Source organism: Chiloscyllium plagiosum, unplaced genomic scaffold, assembly GCF_037043375.1.
Source record: "Chiloscyllium plagiosum isolate Xiang-an unplaced genomic scaffold, Cpla_swu_hap1 HiC_scaffold_19, whole genome shotgun sequence".
Taxonomy (NCBI): Eukaryota; Metazoa; Chordata; class Chondrichthyes; order Orectolobiformes; family Hemiscylliidae; genus Chiloscyllium; species Chiloscyllium plagiosum.
In genome coordinates, this window is record NW_028270157.1 from 36,848,441 (window position 1) to 36,866,389 (window position 17,949).

The 17,949-nt window shown below is 38.1% G+C and overlaps 1 protein-coding gene across 7 annotated transcripts in view; it reads left to right on the top strand.

The window, feature by feature from the left end:
• Positions 1-17,949, top strand: part of LOC122559665 (dedicator of cytokinesis protein 4-like) — a 569,310-nt gene that overhangs the window by 102,277 nt on the left and 449,084 nt on the right. For all 7 annotated transcript variants that reach the window (XM_043709516.2, XM_043709519.2, XM_043709517.2 and 4 more), the window contains exons 2-4: positions 11,067-11,150; positions 14,859-14,899; positions 15,825-15,880. In XM_043709516.2, coding sequence (XP_043565451.2) covers positions 11,067-11,150; positions 14,859-14,899; positions 15,825-15,880 — 181 coding nt within the window. The remainder of the gene's footprint in view (positions 1-11,066; positions 11,151-14,858; positions 14,900-15,824; positions 15,881-17,949) is intronic.

The following is a 17,949-nucleotide window of genomic DNA, read 5'->3' on the forward strand; positions in this document are numbered from 1 at the left end:
CTATGTCCTCGTCCAGGTCATTTATAAATATGACCATCAGCAGTGGCCCCAAAACAGATCCTTGTAGTACACAACTCGTAACTGAACTTGAGGATGACCATTTCCCATCAACCACCACCCTCTGTCGTCTTTCCACTAGCAAATTTGTGATCCAAAATGCTAAATCACCGTCAATCTCATGCCTCTGTAGTTTGTGCAATAGCCTACCATGGGGAACTTTATCAAAAACTTATCTGAAATCCATATACACAATGTCAATCGCTTTTCCCTCATCGACCTGTTTGGTCATCTTCTCAAAGAACTTAAAGTTAGTGAAGCATGACTTACCCTTCACAAAACGGTGTTGACTATCCCTAATCAACTTATTCCTTTCGAGATGATTATAAATCTCGAAAATCTCTTATAATCTTTTCCAACACTTTACCCACAAACGAAGTAAGGCTCGCTGGTCTATAATTACCAGGATTGTCTCTACTCCCGTTCTTGAACAAGGGGACAACATTTGCTATCCTCCAGCCTTCTGGCACTACTCCTGTAGACAATGTAGATGTACAGGTTAGATGAATTGGCCGTGCGAAATTACCCTGTAGGCTGGGTAGGTTAGTCATGGTAAATGCAGGGTTATGGAGATGGGGGTTGGAGGGGGGGGTGTGGGGAGGTAGGGTGAGGGGTGTGCGAGGAGAGGTGGTTGTTGGTGTTGGGCTTTGGGTTTCGAAATGCTTTGGAAGATCAGTGCAGACTCAATGGGCCGAATGGCCTCTTCCACACTGTAGGGATTCTGTGATTCCATGCTCATTTGGGCATCTGGATATATTAATCATTTTCCACTTGGTGTGAAATGTAGCAGTGAGTATGCTGAATTGAGGGCCAACTGACATTGAGCATCATTTGAACACGTTAAACACATTAGGCATTGCGTTGTCATGTGATCCCTGTCAGCCCCATCTTCATTCCAAAATCTCAGACATTTTTCATGCTATCTAAGTATGGGCAAAATAAAAGGAACAGGAACAAAAATCAAGGAAAGCACTGAACTGTACAAGAGAAAATGTGGAATGATTTGTCTAATTTGGAACTAATTAGGAAAATAACCTCCAAAGAGTGAAATTGCAATTAATGAAGTAAAACCACACTTGCAAATATAGACTATGACTTCAAGTCTCTGGTCATGGCTCTGTAAAATATTACATTGAATATAAAATATACCATTTTATAACCCTGCGCACAAAAGCATAATCATGTTTGAAGGAGTAACCGGGTCAGGCCTGATAGGATGAGTGTAGAAAGTATTAAAAATTCATGGAATTGTGATTCCAATACAGGCAATACATTAAATAGCGCTGACCCGTGAGTTATTTTAGTAAAATCTAGGACATGGGGCTTGTAAGCACACAGGTACCTGTAAGCTCAATCCCCTTATCTATTGTTTATGACAATTTTTTAATCAGAATGTTGTACCATGTCCGTACATTTTGCATTATCCTAAGCTACACCTGTATCTTATGGAAATGTTTTGCACTGATGCAACCACTGTTCAACAAAATAGATGGTTTGTATGGGCAGAAAATGTTTTATCAGCTGCAGGGCAGGTGGTTAATGTATGTTGCACAGTAATGTGTCAGCTTGGTTGGTTCAAGTTGCCAACATGAATGAGCTTTCATAGGCTACCAGTCAGATGTACGGAGAGGCAGTGATCTTGTGTGTTCAGTTTGTGTTTTGATGGGAAAAAAAAATCCTTTAGTCCCATAATGTGTAGTGGGGAATATTTTGATGGATTTATTGTCATGATGTAAAAATTGTTCAAGTTGCTACTTGATCACAAATGTAAAGCTTGCCAATTGTTATTGAAGGAACCATTTTGCTTTTGAGTTCCTTGGATAATTTATAAGGCCTTTAAAACTTCAGATATCTTTCTTTGATTTCTTACTATTAAATTGATTTGACTTTTAATATCAACTTTACAAAATGATTAATGATGTGGGAATGGTTTGAATGATGCAGAAGTGTATAGTATATTTCCTACAAAATGGGAAATTACCTACTCCTTGCCTCATCCTTTTCCACTACTTAGAATGCATCAATCTCTATATTTTCCCTTCTTTAAAACATATGACATCATCTATGCCTTTTGTTCTCCATCTTCTGTATTTACATTATCAAACTTTTAGTTTGAAGCTAGCTTTATAATTGGACAGCTGAGAACAACTAACTTGGTTGTGTTTTTCTTGACATCGTACATTGAACTCCTTTTGCTAGCTTAACACATTTAATAATTAATATATTGAGATTTTGCATTTCAGAGAAATGAATGTCACAAAAGACCACGAGCTATCAGGAGGATTACTTCTATGTATTATTTATGGGGAAAATTCATTGATGCATGTGTAGGGCAGTTTAAAAGCTATTTAGCACATTAATTTGCATAGCATCACCTGTAGTAGCACTATGAATCTAAACCAAGAATTGCATCAGGATTAGTATTCTGTATTGTTGTATCTTAAGGCAGCCCCAAAGCATACCACCATTTGCACATCCAGGAGAGCTGTAAGGCAACAAGCCCTACCAATAACACAATTACCTGATGATTGGCATCTACCATGTCACCACACAAGGTTTGAAACATTTTCCATGAAAGCCATTGGTCTACTAAAGCCAAGATTTCTTTGCTTGCATCATATCCATGTCCGTGATTGGATGCTGCATCCACCACAACATTCCAGTTATGGGGGCTCAGTCATCACATCTGAGGAGGGTGCTGCGTCGTAAAAAGAAAGGTTAAACACTCCCAACCATAAGCAGTATCTGAGTGAGGGGAGATACCATGGTGGAAAAGATGGACACTATGCTTTATATGATGCTCTTTGCCATGGTGCTGTCAGCCTTCATGTTCTGGAACAGTGAGTGGAGAAGATGATACAGTTACCAATACATCACGTGTCTGTGTACATTATTAGCAGTGCTTTGATAATCTGCCCTAACACAGTTGTCACTTAGGTTCCCTGTGGGAGAACAGCATGTGGCTTCCCTTTCTTATGCATGAAACACAGAAAGTTAGCACACAGGTACAGCAGGTAGTCAGGAAGGCTCATGGAAAGTGGGTCCTTGTTTCAAAGGGGTTGGAGTATAAGAATAGGGAAGTCTTACTGTAACTGTACAAGGTGCACATCTGGAATATATTGAGTTTGACCTCCTTTTTTAAGGAAAGATATTTCATTAAGGCAGTTCAGTGAATGGTCACTATGATGATCCCTGGTATGGTCTTATCAGCAATGGTTAAACAGGTTGGGAGTCCACTCATTGGAATTTAGAAGGATGAGGGGTGATCTCTTTGAAACATAGAATTCTTGACAGTTCAAATGCTGAGAGGATGTTCCCCTTATGAAAGAGTCTAGTGCCAAAGGATATACAGGGGTGCCTAATTAAGACTGAGATAAAGAGGAATTTCTTCTGAGGGTTGAGTGTCTTTAGAACTCTTTGTCACAAAGAGCCATGGGGGTAGATTTGTCTTGTATATTGAAAGCTGAGGTAGATTCTTGTTCAGTAGGGGAATCGAGGGTTATGGTGAAAGGGCAGGAAAGTGAAGGTGAAGTGTCTGATCAAGCCAAAATTCAGTTGACTCACTGAGCAGGCTTGAGGGGCCATATAGCATATTTGTGTTTCTATTTCTTACAGACTAAGGTTATGGTCTCCACAAGGTGATTCCAACATCCTGGCTGCAGCTCGCTCAAAGTCCGTGCAGTGCCAGCAATGGCGGTTGAGAGGGTCAGGTCATGTGTTGGTAGATGTTAGTTTAGTCCTTCCCCATGAAGCTGTTGTGGCTGGCTGTCAGCAAATCAAGACTCTGTCTGAAATCTCAAAAGCATAAGGGCAAGGATGGGTTGTGAGGGATGCCAAATGCTAAGGAAGGTATATGAAGCAGCAAATTATGACCATCCCAGACTACCTCATCAATGCCAGGCCCTGTTGGCTCTGCAACGTTGTTCCCAATGATTCTATGACCATTCCCTGCAGTGTGCTGAGCCAATGCTGATCATCAATTCTCTTCCAGTCTTTGGCTGTCCTTCCTGTTTTGGGCCACATGAGAGAGGATAGAATGAGCATGTGTGACTGTGTTTGGTTGATATGGCTGCCATAACCTGAGAAGATACAAGTTTGGGTGTTTGTGTATGGGTGGCATGACTGGAAGATTTTCTGTGGGTGAGTTGTGGTATAAATAGTGTCAGGAATGATGTCAAGGAGTGCTGCAGGTTGAGTGATGGAGTGTCTTGCATTGAGCAATGTTAAAGGTATTGGGGAATGTGCAATTCCAAATGCAGGTGCAATCTGAGTAAACTCAAAGAATTTCCCTGCTATGTTCTAGAAGCCACACTGTTTCTTTAACCACACTTAACAACTCTCCCTCCCTATAGAGGCACAGAACAACGTTACGGTGTAGTGGAGTCCAGCTCAACATTAGAGTTGCTTGTAGTCACACTTGCAGTTAGGGAAAGAAAATTCTTGTGTTACGCACCTCATTTACAACTAGCATGGGAAAGTCATGCCTCAGTCACCCATAACCGAAAATTAGGAGAAATCACTTTCTAACATTTTAATTTTTATCAATGGCCAGTGGTATTATCACGAGACTATTAATTGAGAAACTCAGCTAATGTTCTGAGGACCTGAGTTCAAATTTGGCCATATCAGATGATGGAATTTTAATTCAGTGAAGAATCTGGAATTAAACATTTAATGACGTCCATGAAATCATTGTCGATTTTAAGAAAATCCCATCTGGTTCATGAATGTCCTTTTAGGGAAGGAAATCGACTCCAGACCCACAGCAATGTGGTTGACTCTTAACTGCCCTCTGGGCAACAAATGCTGGTCCAGCCAATGACACCCACATCCTGTGATTGACTGTTAAAAAAAAAATTGTGAATATTTCATATAAGTTTGAATGACTTGATGGAGTCAGAGGTTATTCTGGATGGTCTTATCAAATTCAAATGTATTTTCTGAAGTTTCTAGCAATGGATCCTCTAAACTATTATTTTATACCAGTTTTAGTCATTTTTAACTTTTGATGTCTTTATTACAATATTCTTGGCCTTGTATGATGTGAGTTAAGTTTGGAGTCGATGGCAAAGGAACCATTAACTTTATTTAAGAAAATCTCACGGTGGCTTCATCTTACCATGAGGCTGCAAGACAAAGATAAGACATTACATCTCTTTGTGTGATGTGTATTGTCTTATTAGCATATCAGAATTAGCCTTAACCCTTTTTACTATAAGTATGTGCTCAAGAGAAGGAAATGTAATTGTACAAACTGAATATTTTGGTTTTACTGTAAGTGACAAACTATGTATTTATGAAGTTTGGATTTTATGTATAATTAACGTATGATTTCTATTAGTTCTTGAAATATGAATATCACTGGCAAGGCCAGCATTTATTCCTTGCTATTGAGGTGGTGATAATAGGCCGCCTTGTACTGCTGCAGTTGAGTGAGATGGGTGCTCCCACAGTATTGTTAGGTCGGGAATTCCAGATGTTTACTCCGCAAGAAATAGCAAATGGAAATTCATGTCCAGGTCGGGATGGGATGGGATGTGACATGACAATGCAGTTACAACTTTTATATGTGCAAGTGTGATGGTGATCTTGTGCACCTACTCTCCTGTCCTGTCCTCCTTCCTGGTGGCAGTCAATACAAAGTGAAATCAGACCTGATAGTTAGACCACATTGGAGGAAGGTATGCTAACGGTAGAGGGAGTAGTTTTTTTTAAGGTGAGTGGATGAAGCAGTAATGCTTTTGGGAAAATCATGTTTGAGATGATTTAACTACATCTAGGAGGCAAGTGATAAGTACACTCTTTCACTCCTGACCCTGTACCTTTTAATTGCAGGGAGGTTGTGGGAAATCTAGTGGTGATTTACTTGCTGCAAGTTACAGCGCCAGTAACCAGAGTACTTATGTGGCTGGTCCAGTTGATACGACACTTGGTTAAAATATTGATTTTGAGGTACATTGATGCTTTGCAATCCCAGCAAAGGTTTGATTGTTGCAAAGTGGTATCATAGAAATCTGGAGTCAAGATTAGAGGTATGTTGGGGTACCAAGAGTGAGGTGATGAGTGAGGGGGAAAGTGTGTGCAAAACAGAATTCTGAATGGTACCGTTTTGAATTTACAGTGTGGTGGTAGCAGAATTATGTGATTGTGGTTTTTGTGGTTAACATGTCGTCAGTACCACTTCTCTAATGTGAATGCTTCTGTGATTCTGTGTTCAGTTTAAAATGTGTAAATGAGAAACAGATCTAACGTATTCGCTCATTTTTTTATTTGTTGTGTGTATAACCTTGATTTTTACTTAACCTTAGCCAATCATATCTTTAATCGACTCAATATTGATATCTGCCATCAGCAAAGCTCAGTAAAACTGTTTTGTGTGACTTCAGGGCAGGAGATCAATCTTGTCAAGACCAACATGTTTATTTTCATGATAATTGTTTCCTCTTAGGGCAGGGTTACTCAGTGAATTGAAACATCTTAATGATGTAGGAGGTTTGTAATTATTTTTGTGACAATTTTAACTAAATGCATTTTTTAAAGTCTGAGCTCAGAATGAAGACATTCTCTACTGGTGTGTTGCCCTCAATTTCAATGATGAAAGTATTGCTGATTGATAAACTTTTGAGTTCTCTGGCCTCATATTCCAGTTTCTGCAGGGAACACATTGGGACCATACAGAACCCCCTACATAGCAGACTACAAGGAAATTGCCCAAGAAAATGAAGATTCTAATAGACAATTCTCCCACATGTACCCCACTACTGGACCTTACATCACCACTTGTGAACCCAAGACCAGATAACTACCACCCGGTCCCACCCCCCCCCCCCCCCTTCCCCACAAGAACACATAACCTCCTTACCATTCTGAGGTATCCTTTCACTTATGTGGCATGCGACTCACTTGATACCCTAGTTACCTAACATCCCTTTTAACTTTCATACTTATTTTTTTCACAGGAACTATCAAAGTGGATGTTTATGATGCTTTTTTATTTCAAAACTATAATTTATACATAGACATATCTTTATCTACTCAGTCACAAATACTGTTTGGTTCTGTTCAGTAACCCATCAAAGAAACCAATAAACATTGAAGTTTGACTTTGTCCAAACAAACCAAAGACATCTTTTATTTATGCAAGCTTATATTTACATACATCTGAGCCACCAGGAGGGTGCAATAACTGAATAGAGCCCCAATTAACTTTGGCAGAAAGACCTGATAGTGCTCTTTCTCCACTGCACCTTGGGTACAGCTATTCCAACCTTTCGTGTATACCTCAGCAGGCATTCTTGGAAGTTGGAATGTGCTTGTCTGCAACTTTTGGTCAGGGTAAACTTTTTACACTGTAAGAGCAAGTTTTGGGCAGACTGAAGAGTGCCTTTCACAGAATTGATGGTCCTCCAGGTGCAGTCGATGTTGGTTTATGTGTGAGTCCCAGAAAATAGGCCATAAAGCATAGAGCTCTATGTTACAGTGCTCTGCGTCACAGAGCTGCTCGGAATTAATCTGGAAAAAAACCACTGCATCTTTCTTCGGACTTCCTTTGCAAAGGCACATCCTAAAAGGGGATCTGTGATTGTCTCTATCCCTTCCACAGCTACTTTGAGGGCAATGTGCAATAGTGCAGACAGACTAGGTGTACAAGAAAGCTCTCATCAGCCAAGTGATGTCTCAGTGCTTGTTGGAAAGTCCTGGTGATGAGGCATATTCTGCCAAATGACTTTACAGTGTACTTGTCATTAGTCACAGAATACACCAAATACTGCCATGAAAGAAAGGGGCTTTTGCCTTCCTCTGACTATCCTCCACTACAAGGACATAGATAAGTTGAAGGTATCCTCCACGTTTGTGCAGGAGCTGTCATCAGAATCTCCTGCCAGCGATGTGGAGTTCGCTCTTCACATTAACAAGATAGAGCAGATTGCCACTGCTTGGAAAATTTTCCCCAATTTTTTTTTTCTGTGATTCTGTATGTGTTTAGGAAAATTTATAATTGTGTTTGTTAATATGCTTTCAGATTCCTGCAATCTCTTTTATGTAAGAGAATGGCTTCTGTGTGTAGGTTAACTAGAAGAATTCCGTAGAGTAGGCAAGGTGTAGTTTATTGCATCTTTGTAGCAATTTACAGTTTAGTAGAATTTTGTGCTTTATTTCAAAGACAGCTGGGAGTACATAACCTTGGGTCTGTCTCCCATTCGACCCGACTTTATTCTCACCCAGTCTTCATGACATTGTTATAAGTGATTCTGCTTACTGTACGCATACAATTCTTGACCCTTTTTCAGATTCTTCCAGACCTATATGTAACAAGAGGAAAAACGCTCATGATTTATACTGATTTTGATTTTCTATCTTTGAATAATTCCATAGAACTGGCAGAGCCATGGTCAGAAAATCTGAATTTTCTATTTTGGATAACTATATTTTCTGGAAAGGCACATCCGGTCAGATAGCATCAAAGAAGCAGGAGACTTGACGTTTCAGTAGCTGAAATACATTTAATTATAAAATTGCGGTTCTTGGCTGAGGCGTTGAACTTTGACCCAAGATTGAAGTCCTCCAGGATAATGCTGATCTCAAGATTGAGAAATAACATGATATGCTGTGGTTGTGTAGAAACCATATGTTTTCCCGCTTTAGAAATTGTATCATCTGCAACAGTGCAGACACTGGAAATGTGAAATAAAACCAAGTGCTGGAGAAACTGGAGTGGAGAGAGTGACCATTAATGTTTCAAGTCCAATTAGAATAATCTTAATTATTGTTTTAATATCATTGGCTTACATTGCACATTCTGTTATAATTTTATGTACTTATAATCTGTATAAAGGCAGTTAAGTATTTTAAGAATAACGTCAAATTAACTGAAATAATCATGTAACAAGGTTTACCAAAATCTCAAAAGACTAAAAACACAACTAACTAAACACTCTCAGCAACATATACTTTACATTCTTCACAACAGACCAGTCCCTTTTTCTTTTCCCAAACTTGAAAGTGCACTTCTTGGATATACTTTATAACTTCCTTGAAGTCGGCATTCAATTCTCCCAGTACCAAATAATGGTGATCCTTGGCTCCTGGTGGTTTTCTTTTGTTCTCTTTATTTTGACATCTTTTAATCTCAGAACTGTCTTTTACAGTGAGATTTTTATCCCCAGTGCTGATTCTTGTACAAGAATCTTCCAGGCTTGCTTTAACTCTTCAGAAATTTGGTATTTTTCAATCTGAGCTTGAACTACTACCTACTTTTATTTGTGGTGATTCAAAAGTCTTACTCTCAGGTCCTTAGACCGTTCTCCCTTGAAAATCTGACTATATGAAAGTCTTAATCACATAGGCCTTGTGTCCAGGAAGAAATGCTGACCAGGTATCCCTGAGAATCTAACTTTCTTTTTTATCTTGAAAGTAATTGACAGTTTAAAATATCATGTTTACAACCTGACATTCTCAGTACTTTTCTGTGATTTCTGAGACTCAGTTTATCTACTGTTAGCACATAGACTGCTGCCACTGTCTCCAAGAGTAAACACCTTGCACCCTTTTCCCAGTAAAGCAATCAGGGCTGCTTTTAATCTCTAACAATCAAACCATTTGCTACTTGTCAGCTGGACTTCAATACAGGTCACATGCTTGCTTTCAATTTCTCTGAAAAAGTCTCAAAGCCTAAGTCTTTTAAGCCTTTTAATTACAAAACAGTCCTGATTTGTGTAGCATGCTGGGAAATGCAAAAACAGCCTTTTAGAAATAAAAATGAACAAGGCTAAGTTGTTGTAATAATATGATTTTCATACAGAAAATGTGCACCTTTTGGAGGAGCATAAAATTAGTATTTTTGACAAAGGTAGATCAAGTTCCACAGAGGAATGATCATAATGAACTGCACCCTTGCAATACTTTATAGGTTATTTAATTGAAATACATTTTGAGATCCATCAATTGGTGAGTTTGTCTTGAGAGTGCACATTCCCCTTGGAATAGTGGGAAATAAGGAACATGACTTCAGAATCAAAGTGCTGTTTATTTCCATCTTTATTTACCTGTTGTGTTATAATTTCATGCCAGATGCTGTACAATTCTTTGTCCTGAGTGACAATGCTGACAGTAATCATTTATAATTCCTGTGACAATGATTCTTAATCAAGTTTTGAAAAACTTAGGTCAAGATTTTATCACTGAAAACATCTCAATCAATGGAAGAAAATTACATAAATAATTACTATCTTTATTATTGCTAAGAGGAAGAATGAAATTGATATTGCATAGTTTACAACTTCAGTCTGCCCCAAAGTGTTTTAATTTTGAATCCTTCTGAAATGCAATTACTGTAGGGACTAATTTCTGGACAGCAAGGTCCCACAAAAAGCAATCTAATAATCAGGCAATCTATTAACAGAGATTGCTGTAAAAATGATTATTTGATACTTTCATGCTTGAGAATTTTTTCTGAGCTACATTGTCACCAATTCTCAAATCCAAACTAGGAGATGATATCGGGGGTAAAACTTTATTAAAATCTGAGAAATCAGAAGGTACAGAAGAAAAGACTGGAATAATGGTCTCTATCTGTTTTGGAAAACAAATAACTAATTGCAGTATTCAAACCAAAATTTGACAAATGCTTCCTCTATCTGACTGACCCATGGCTTGAAGAACAAATGCTTCAATAAGACTTGTAAGGCAAGACCTACCCTCCATAGATGTTGCCAGCCGTGTTGAGTAGTTCTGAAATTTTCTATTAATAAATTTTCAATCTAATTCACATTGCACAATGCAGTTGAACTTATTTAAGGTCATCCAGATATGAAGATAAATGTTTCATTCATATAGCTGATCAACATGTATATTTCTGAAGTATGTTCATGTTAAATTCTGTTTAATTATGGTATATGAATGCTTCCACTGTATGAAAACCCATCACTCTTACAATTTCATTGAAGTATACTTTACAGATATTAATGTTTACCTGTAATTAACAAGTATTTCAACTTCTCTCTTTACAGTGATATCTGGTTTTCGAGGAACAGTTCCTTATGGCTTACCATTGGAGGTGGGAGACACAGTTCAGATACTGGAAAAATGTGATGGTGAGTTTTTCAGTAAACATCCTCTTCTGGAAACTCTGGTAGATTAGACTTTGCCTCCACCTTTATCCGCAAATATGTCTGAATATACAATTGATTTTAAAAAAAAATTCAGCTATGGCTGCAGTCGGTAATCCAATGCAAATCATCCTCAAAGTTGCCCAAAGGGATTTTGTTTCAGTCAGATTTCTGCTCAAACATTTGTAAATTGTAGACTGAGATCGTGCAAGAATCAACATCAATTCAGAATACAAAGATATTGTTTTAAACTTTCAGTAATGTTTATTTAAATATTTGAGTAGGTTTAATAATACAAGTGAAAATAGATTTGTTCGAAGAAATAAAAATTTTTATACACTGTCCCTTGTTTACTGGCTGTAAGTAACATGATTCTAAAGAACTGAAATTGCATTTTAAAACAAAAAAAACATTTTATTTGGTGTTTTCGCTCTCTGAGGAAAGTAGGTAATGTTTAATACTTCAACTTTATAACAGATGCCCATTAATATCCTTGTGCCTAAACACAAGCATCTTCAAAGCCTTGCGTTTGGCACAATTAACAGGAACTTTCCACAGTGATCAATTAAATCTGGGACCATTGCTGGTTTTGAGAGGGGACTGGCATCAGCACAAAAGGATTTAGGAGCTTATTTTATTCTGTTTGTTTTGCGGTTGGAATTCCTGTATCTTTTATGTGGGATGACTAATTTTGGTAAATTGCACTAAAAAAAAATGCAAACTCCAGGTCAATATGTCAAGAATGTTTTCTTCTACTGATTAATGGTATTGTGTTTCCTGGAACACGATTAAATTCCATTGAAGTTTACTTTTTCTGTGCAATCTTAGTTTTTAAAGCATGTTGCTAACAGTTTCATTTCAAGAATATACTGTAATCTGAAAATACAGCATCTGTTTCATTCAGTATATTGACATCTGCGACTTCGCTCTAAGTTATCAAACTCTGTCTGACATCCAGTACTCTGTTCAGCAGAAAACTCCTTCAATTAAAGGTTCAGAAGAAGCAAAACCATTGGTTCCAGTCTCTGCCAGGTTCCCTACATGCTGATTTCATCCTCGCCCTGGCAGTCTTCCTGGCCCAAAACCACACTGTACACAGCCATGCTCTCATATTTGACCTTTTGGTTAATCTTCAAACCAGATGTCTGTGCCACCGTTCATCTTTGACCTCTATTGTGTCAACTGACTGTCACTACACCATTTCATTTGTGACTGAACCCTCACCGATGGCTCGGTTTCCTTTTGAAATCAAAATGCTAGCCAGTCTGTCAGATTTTGCCTCCTCAATTGGTCAAAACTTCTGCCTGTGTCTTATTTTTTAAATAAAAGGCACAAATGAGGAAATCTGGCTGCATTTACACCAATCCCATTCACCTATCAGCCTTGTAGTCATTGATTAACATTAGATCCTAGTTAAGTCACCCAATCAATTTTAACATTATCATTATCTTCTCCATAGCCTTGTCCCCTGTCTCTCTCGGTCTCCCTGCCCCACCCCCACTAATTCCACAATCCTCTGAGATATCTGAGCACTGATTGCAGACCCTTGAATATTCCCAATGGAAATCAGTCTGTCATTTGTGGCTACTGTCAAAGCCCCAAAATCTGAATTTCTCACCCTCTAACACCTTTCCTCCTTTAAGATGTTCCTTAGAATTTAACTCTTTGACACAACTTTTCCATCAACTGTCCTACAATCTCTTCGTGTGGCTTGATAACTCTAATTTTATAGTGCTCCTACATTTGAGTTTGCCTCCAATGATTTTTTTTACCTGATGAGGCGATGTAATATTATCTCCTGTAACGTAAGTAGCTGGCTATGGGTATCGTGGTATGGAACAATTCAGGCAAGTCTGTTATGTACAAATATTGCCGCCTTCGAGCACAGAAATCTCTGTGCTAATATTAAGTTATTAAGAGCAACAGAAAAACGTGCTTCTAGTAGACTGTCATGCTTGAAGTGATCTGTGGTAAGACAAGATATGAAACCTTCTAATCTGGTCACATGATGTTATGTGGTGATGATATCACATGCTATCTTCAAGATATACTGACTGAGACAATCTCAAAATTTGCAAAGTACCAAAGTGGGTGGTACATTATGTTAAAAGTGCTATATAAATTTAAATATCTTTGTTTCATTGTCAATAGCTTCCCCATTCAAGAAATCTTCCTTGATTATATTTAATTATTAACTTATTGAATGTATTTATTGAATTCTATTTGATGTTTAATTTGGTATTTTTTTGATACATGTAAAAATAGAAGAATTACATAAATTGAATATTTACAAACTGGGGTTCACTACATAAGAGAAAGCTGATTGCATGTAACTGCAAATTATTTTAAATAACAATGGAAAACTACTTGTTGGGCATCCAGTTCTTAGAAAAATTTTAAAATGTCGAACATTTTTGAAATGATTTGATTGTAGTGTTTCACCTGTAAAGTGTTTTTGAGTTTTCTCAAAAGAGTGCAAATAAACTAAATTCAAGGATATATTTCAATGTGGCAGTTTGGCCAGTGTTGAGAGTATAGGTGTCCTCTGGCATGATGGTTTTCAACCTAGTGGAAGAGATTGCAAAAATTCCCTTTTTCACTTACTTAGCTAGTTTTGCACAAACGGTACAACACAACCAAGTAATATCTTCAAGCCGTGGTATCTTACATTGACGTGTACTCATAATTCAACCACAGGCTCATAATTTTCTGTGAACACAATCTAATTAGTTTTCTCCTTCCCTGTCTAACCTTGACTGTGTTTCATGTGACTGCTTGTTTAAAGTGTATGCTGACAACAGTGCAATGATGGAAATCAGTTAGCAGATGTATTTTTTTTGTAGCAAGTAGCGTCACATGTAGACCAGGCCAGGTAAAGAAGGTAAGATTAGTGAATCACATGGGCTTTACAACAATAGGCAGTAGTTACATGGTTACCCTTGAGTACAGATTTTAATTAAATTTAAGTTTCACCATCTGCCTTTGGTGGGATTTGAACCCATGCCCAAACAACATTAGTCTGGGGCTCTGGAATCCTAGAAAAATTTACATTTCCCAGTGACATTGCCACTATATTGCTGCCTTCCTGTGCGAGTGAATCGGGCAAGCAATTATGTGTAATCCAAGCCAGCAGATTGAGGAATTGAAAGATTAATGGTTCAATGACTCTAAAGGAAGTGTAAATTTGTTTGGGTGAATTCCATGTCAATTCAGGTACAGAGAAAGAAAGAATGATGGTAAAAGGCAGATTGAAATAAGAAAACTTGGGGGGGAATTTTTGTTTACGAAACTAACAAATAAACAATGATGGCACCTTATCTTATCTTCAGACTAATAAAACCTTTGTGTGGTGCATTTAGATCCTGTTTGCATGATCAGGGAAAAGGCATGCTGTCATTTTCAAGACATCACGCTGATATCATTGTTTCAATTTCCTGTTTAGTCATATACCTGCCACCCTGGTGGTTGCTGTAGCATATGTCCATGAATGTTGTGTGCAAATTATGAGACATGAATTTACAAAGAAGAGCATCAAATTGTGGCTTTGCAGACTCAAGGGGGGTCCCATAATAGGCGCATCCCGATGCCAGTTTCCTGCAGCACTTTGTCACTCTCTTTGAGGTACCTTTCACCACTGCTGTGAAACAGTTTAATGCAGGAACTTTAACATATCTTTTCTTTGTTTTTATTTAGGCTGGTACAGAGGATTTGTTTTAAAAAGTCCAAGTATTAAGGTATGTATATTAGAATGTTTTTCATTTTTGTACCTGGATTGTACTGAGTGCTTTCTTTTTGCAACAGTTCATAATTATAGAATCCCTGTAGTATAGGAAGAGGAATTCAGCCCATCATGTCTGCACCATTACTCCAAAGAACATCCCAACCCCCTACCCTATCCCAGTAATCCTGCATTTACCATGGCTAACCCACCTAGCCTGCACATCCGTCGCCATGACAGGGTAATTTAGCATGCCCAATCTACCTAAGCTGTATATCTTTGGAATAGGGGTGGGAGTGGGGGAGCGGGAGCATCTGGCAAAAAACCCACACAGACACTGAGAGAACAAACAGTCACCCAAGGCTAGAATTGAACCTTGGTCCGTGGCATTGTGAAACAGCAGTGCTGTCTACTCAGCCACCGTGCCACCCAATCTCCTGACTTTCTAATGCTTTTCCAATGTAAAAAATAAACTTGTGACCTTTGACAATTGGCCAATGTTTTGTTTAAAATAACACTGATACTTAAAACAGATTTTTGAAAGTTTACAATTAAAAGTGAGTTTAATTTACTGCTCCCTGCTTTGTATGCCAGCCAATTTGTTTTCGCTGTCACTGATGAGATTACTGTGTCTTAGTCGTCTAGTCCATGATGTTAATTCTCCACCAAATGAAGTTGGCTATTCAAAAAAGAAATTTGCACAGGTGTCATGTTATAAGCTGAATGCACACTACTCTTTAGTACTGAGCAGAAAAATTGTTAATTTGACCCATCATGCATTCATTATCATTAGTGATAATCCAAAAGTAGCCAATTATGGTTTATGTTCCAAGTTGTGTTAAGTGCCCCTTGTTGTAACATATGGTTCTGAATAATGAATTTTATGTTCTAGAAGTAAGAAAGATGCTTCAAACATAAAATGTTTTGTTTTACTCTCATAGGGAATTTTCCCAGCTACCTACATTCACTTGAAAAATGCAAATGTCAAAAACAAAGGGTAAGTTCAATGTCAAAATAATAATAGAAAAGACTGTTTGCTATATTGGCTACCCAAATAGCATTAGGGTTGTTCATAAAATATTGATTTGCACAGTCTTTATACTGAATTGCTACAATAATTACCATTATCACGGATCCATGCGGGAAGAAATATTTGTTCTACATAACAGGACAAAATATTCTCCATAATCTGTAATTGTTCCCATTTGTGATCAAATGAGCTGCCAACTGGAGGCTTTCATGAATAACATTTGAGAGAAATGATATGTCCTGAAAATTATTTTCTTCTGAGGATTTCTGAAAACGATAAATATGATGAGCAGGAATAACAGTTGCATTTTCCTTCTCCATCCAAGTGCTATGTGCACATAGTGTGGTTGACAATTGCATTCTCTTATCCACTGAATGACTTGCCCTCAACAAAGAATGTGGCACATGAATTCCATTTCCACCTCATCCAATCCCTCCCTGTCAGTAATCATGTATATTTTGGAACCTTTGTATATGTTACAACCCAGTGACTGATTTATTTTCATGTCCTTCTCATCCACTAACATAAAAAAGATTGAACTGAAAAAGGAAGGTGATATTGCTAATTCCATGAGTTATTAATATGGAGTTACTTAACCATGCAGACCTTAAACATTTCTAAAAGGATAGAGGAAGTCAAAGGTAAAATAAAATTCTGAAAAAAATGATTTAGATTCTTCAAATTCTAGTCTGCAGCCAAAGTCAATTGCTCCAATAGTGATTGGCACTGTGGTTATCTTCTGGATAAGTTATGTCTGGTTGAATTTTTTTTTGTCTGGAAACAATTGTGCAGTTTCAGACTTTTCCTTGAAGAGCCCTCCATTTGTCATGATGCCACCTTCCACTCTTGAGAGGGATTTCAAAGGATGAAGGAGAGGACCAAGATTGTTGCTGCTCTCGCACTTTCTCTGAACGTGTGTTCAAACCAGGCTTTTTTTAATGCCTACCTGCTGGAGGATCGGCCTTGCTCAGAAAGTGCTTTAGACTCTGTCTTTGACTAAGCAAATTCTTCCTTACAAATGCAATGTTATTGCTGCTGTAGCTGCATCTTTTGGTTTGAAAAGCATCTTTTTCACAAGGTTCAAGAAATATGTATATCTATATGTGCATTCAATGATATTTTAGATAACACACATCTTCATAACTAAGTCTTTTATGCTTTTAGTCGAAGCCCTTTTGATGCTGTTGATTTTGCATTTTTGTTTCACTTTGGATTCTTGCCACTTGGATGATAAAACATGAAACTAAATAGTTAATTGGCTACATGATCCCTAATTGGAGTTTGAAAGGTTAAAACACAAATGCAAACAATGACAGTCCTTAATGTGACCTCCTTAATCCTCTGATAGTTTGAGGATCAGAAATACTGCATTTAAATCTGATGTTTCTGGAACTAAACTTAAATACTTTGCTGGTGAGAGCATAGTTCAGCTTTAACTTTCTGCACAAATCTTGAATTTCCTCCCCTTTGGGGTTATCAAGGCATGCAATAAACAGGGCTAAGTGATCATGCTGAAGATTTGTAGTCTAGCCACACCCAGTCATGAATGTAGTGGACAATTAAACAGAGAAGTAGGAGACTACAAATAACCCAGCAGGTTAGCAAAAAGACTAGGCTGAAGCATTTGCTCCTGTCTTCAGACAAAAGGATGATCCATCTTGGCCTGTCCCGGCGGTTTGCAGGATCACAGATGCCAGCCTTCAGTTCTCTCACATGATGTCAAGAAACAGCTGGAAACTACAAAGTCAAGGGCCCTGATAACACTTTGGCAATTTAGAGTGACGACTGGTGCTGCAGAACTTGCCGCGCCTCCTAGCCAAGCTGTTCCAGCAGAGTGACAACACTGGCATCTACCCAACAATGTGGAAAATTGGGCAGCCACACAAAAGGCGAAACAAATCCAACCCAGCCAAATACTTGTCAACCAGTCTACTGTCAGTCATCAGCAAAGTTATCATCAACAGTGCTGTCAAACAGTATTGCTTCGCAATAAACTACCTACTGACACTCAGTTTGGGTTCTGCCGGGGTCATTTC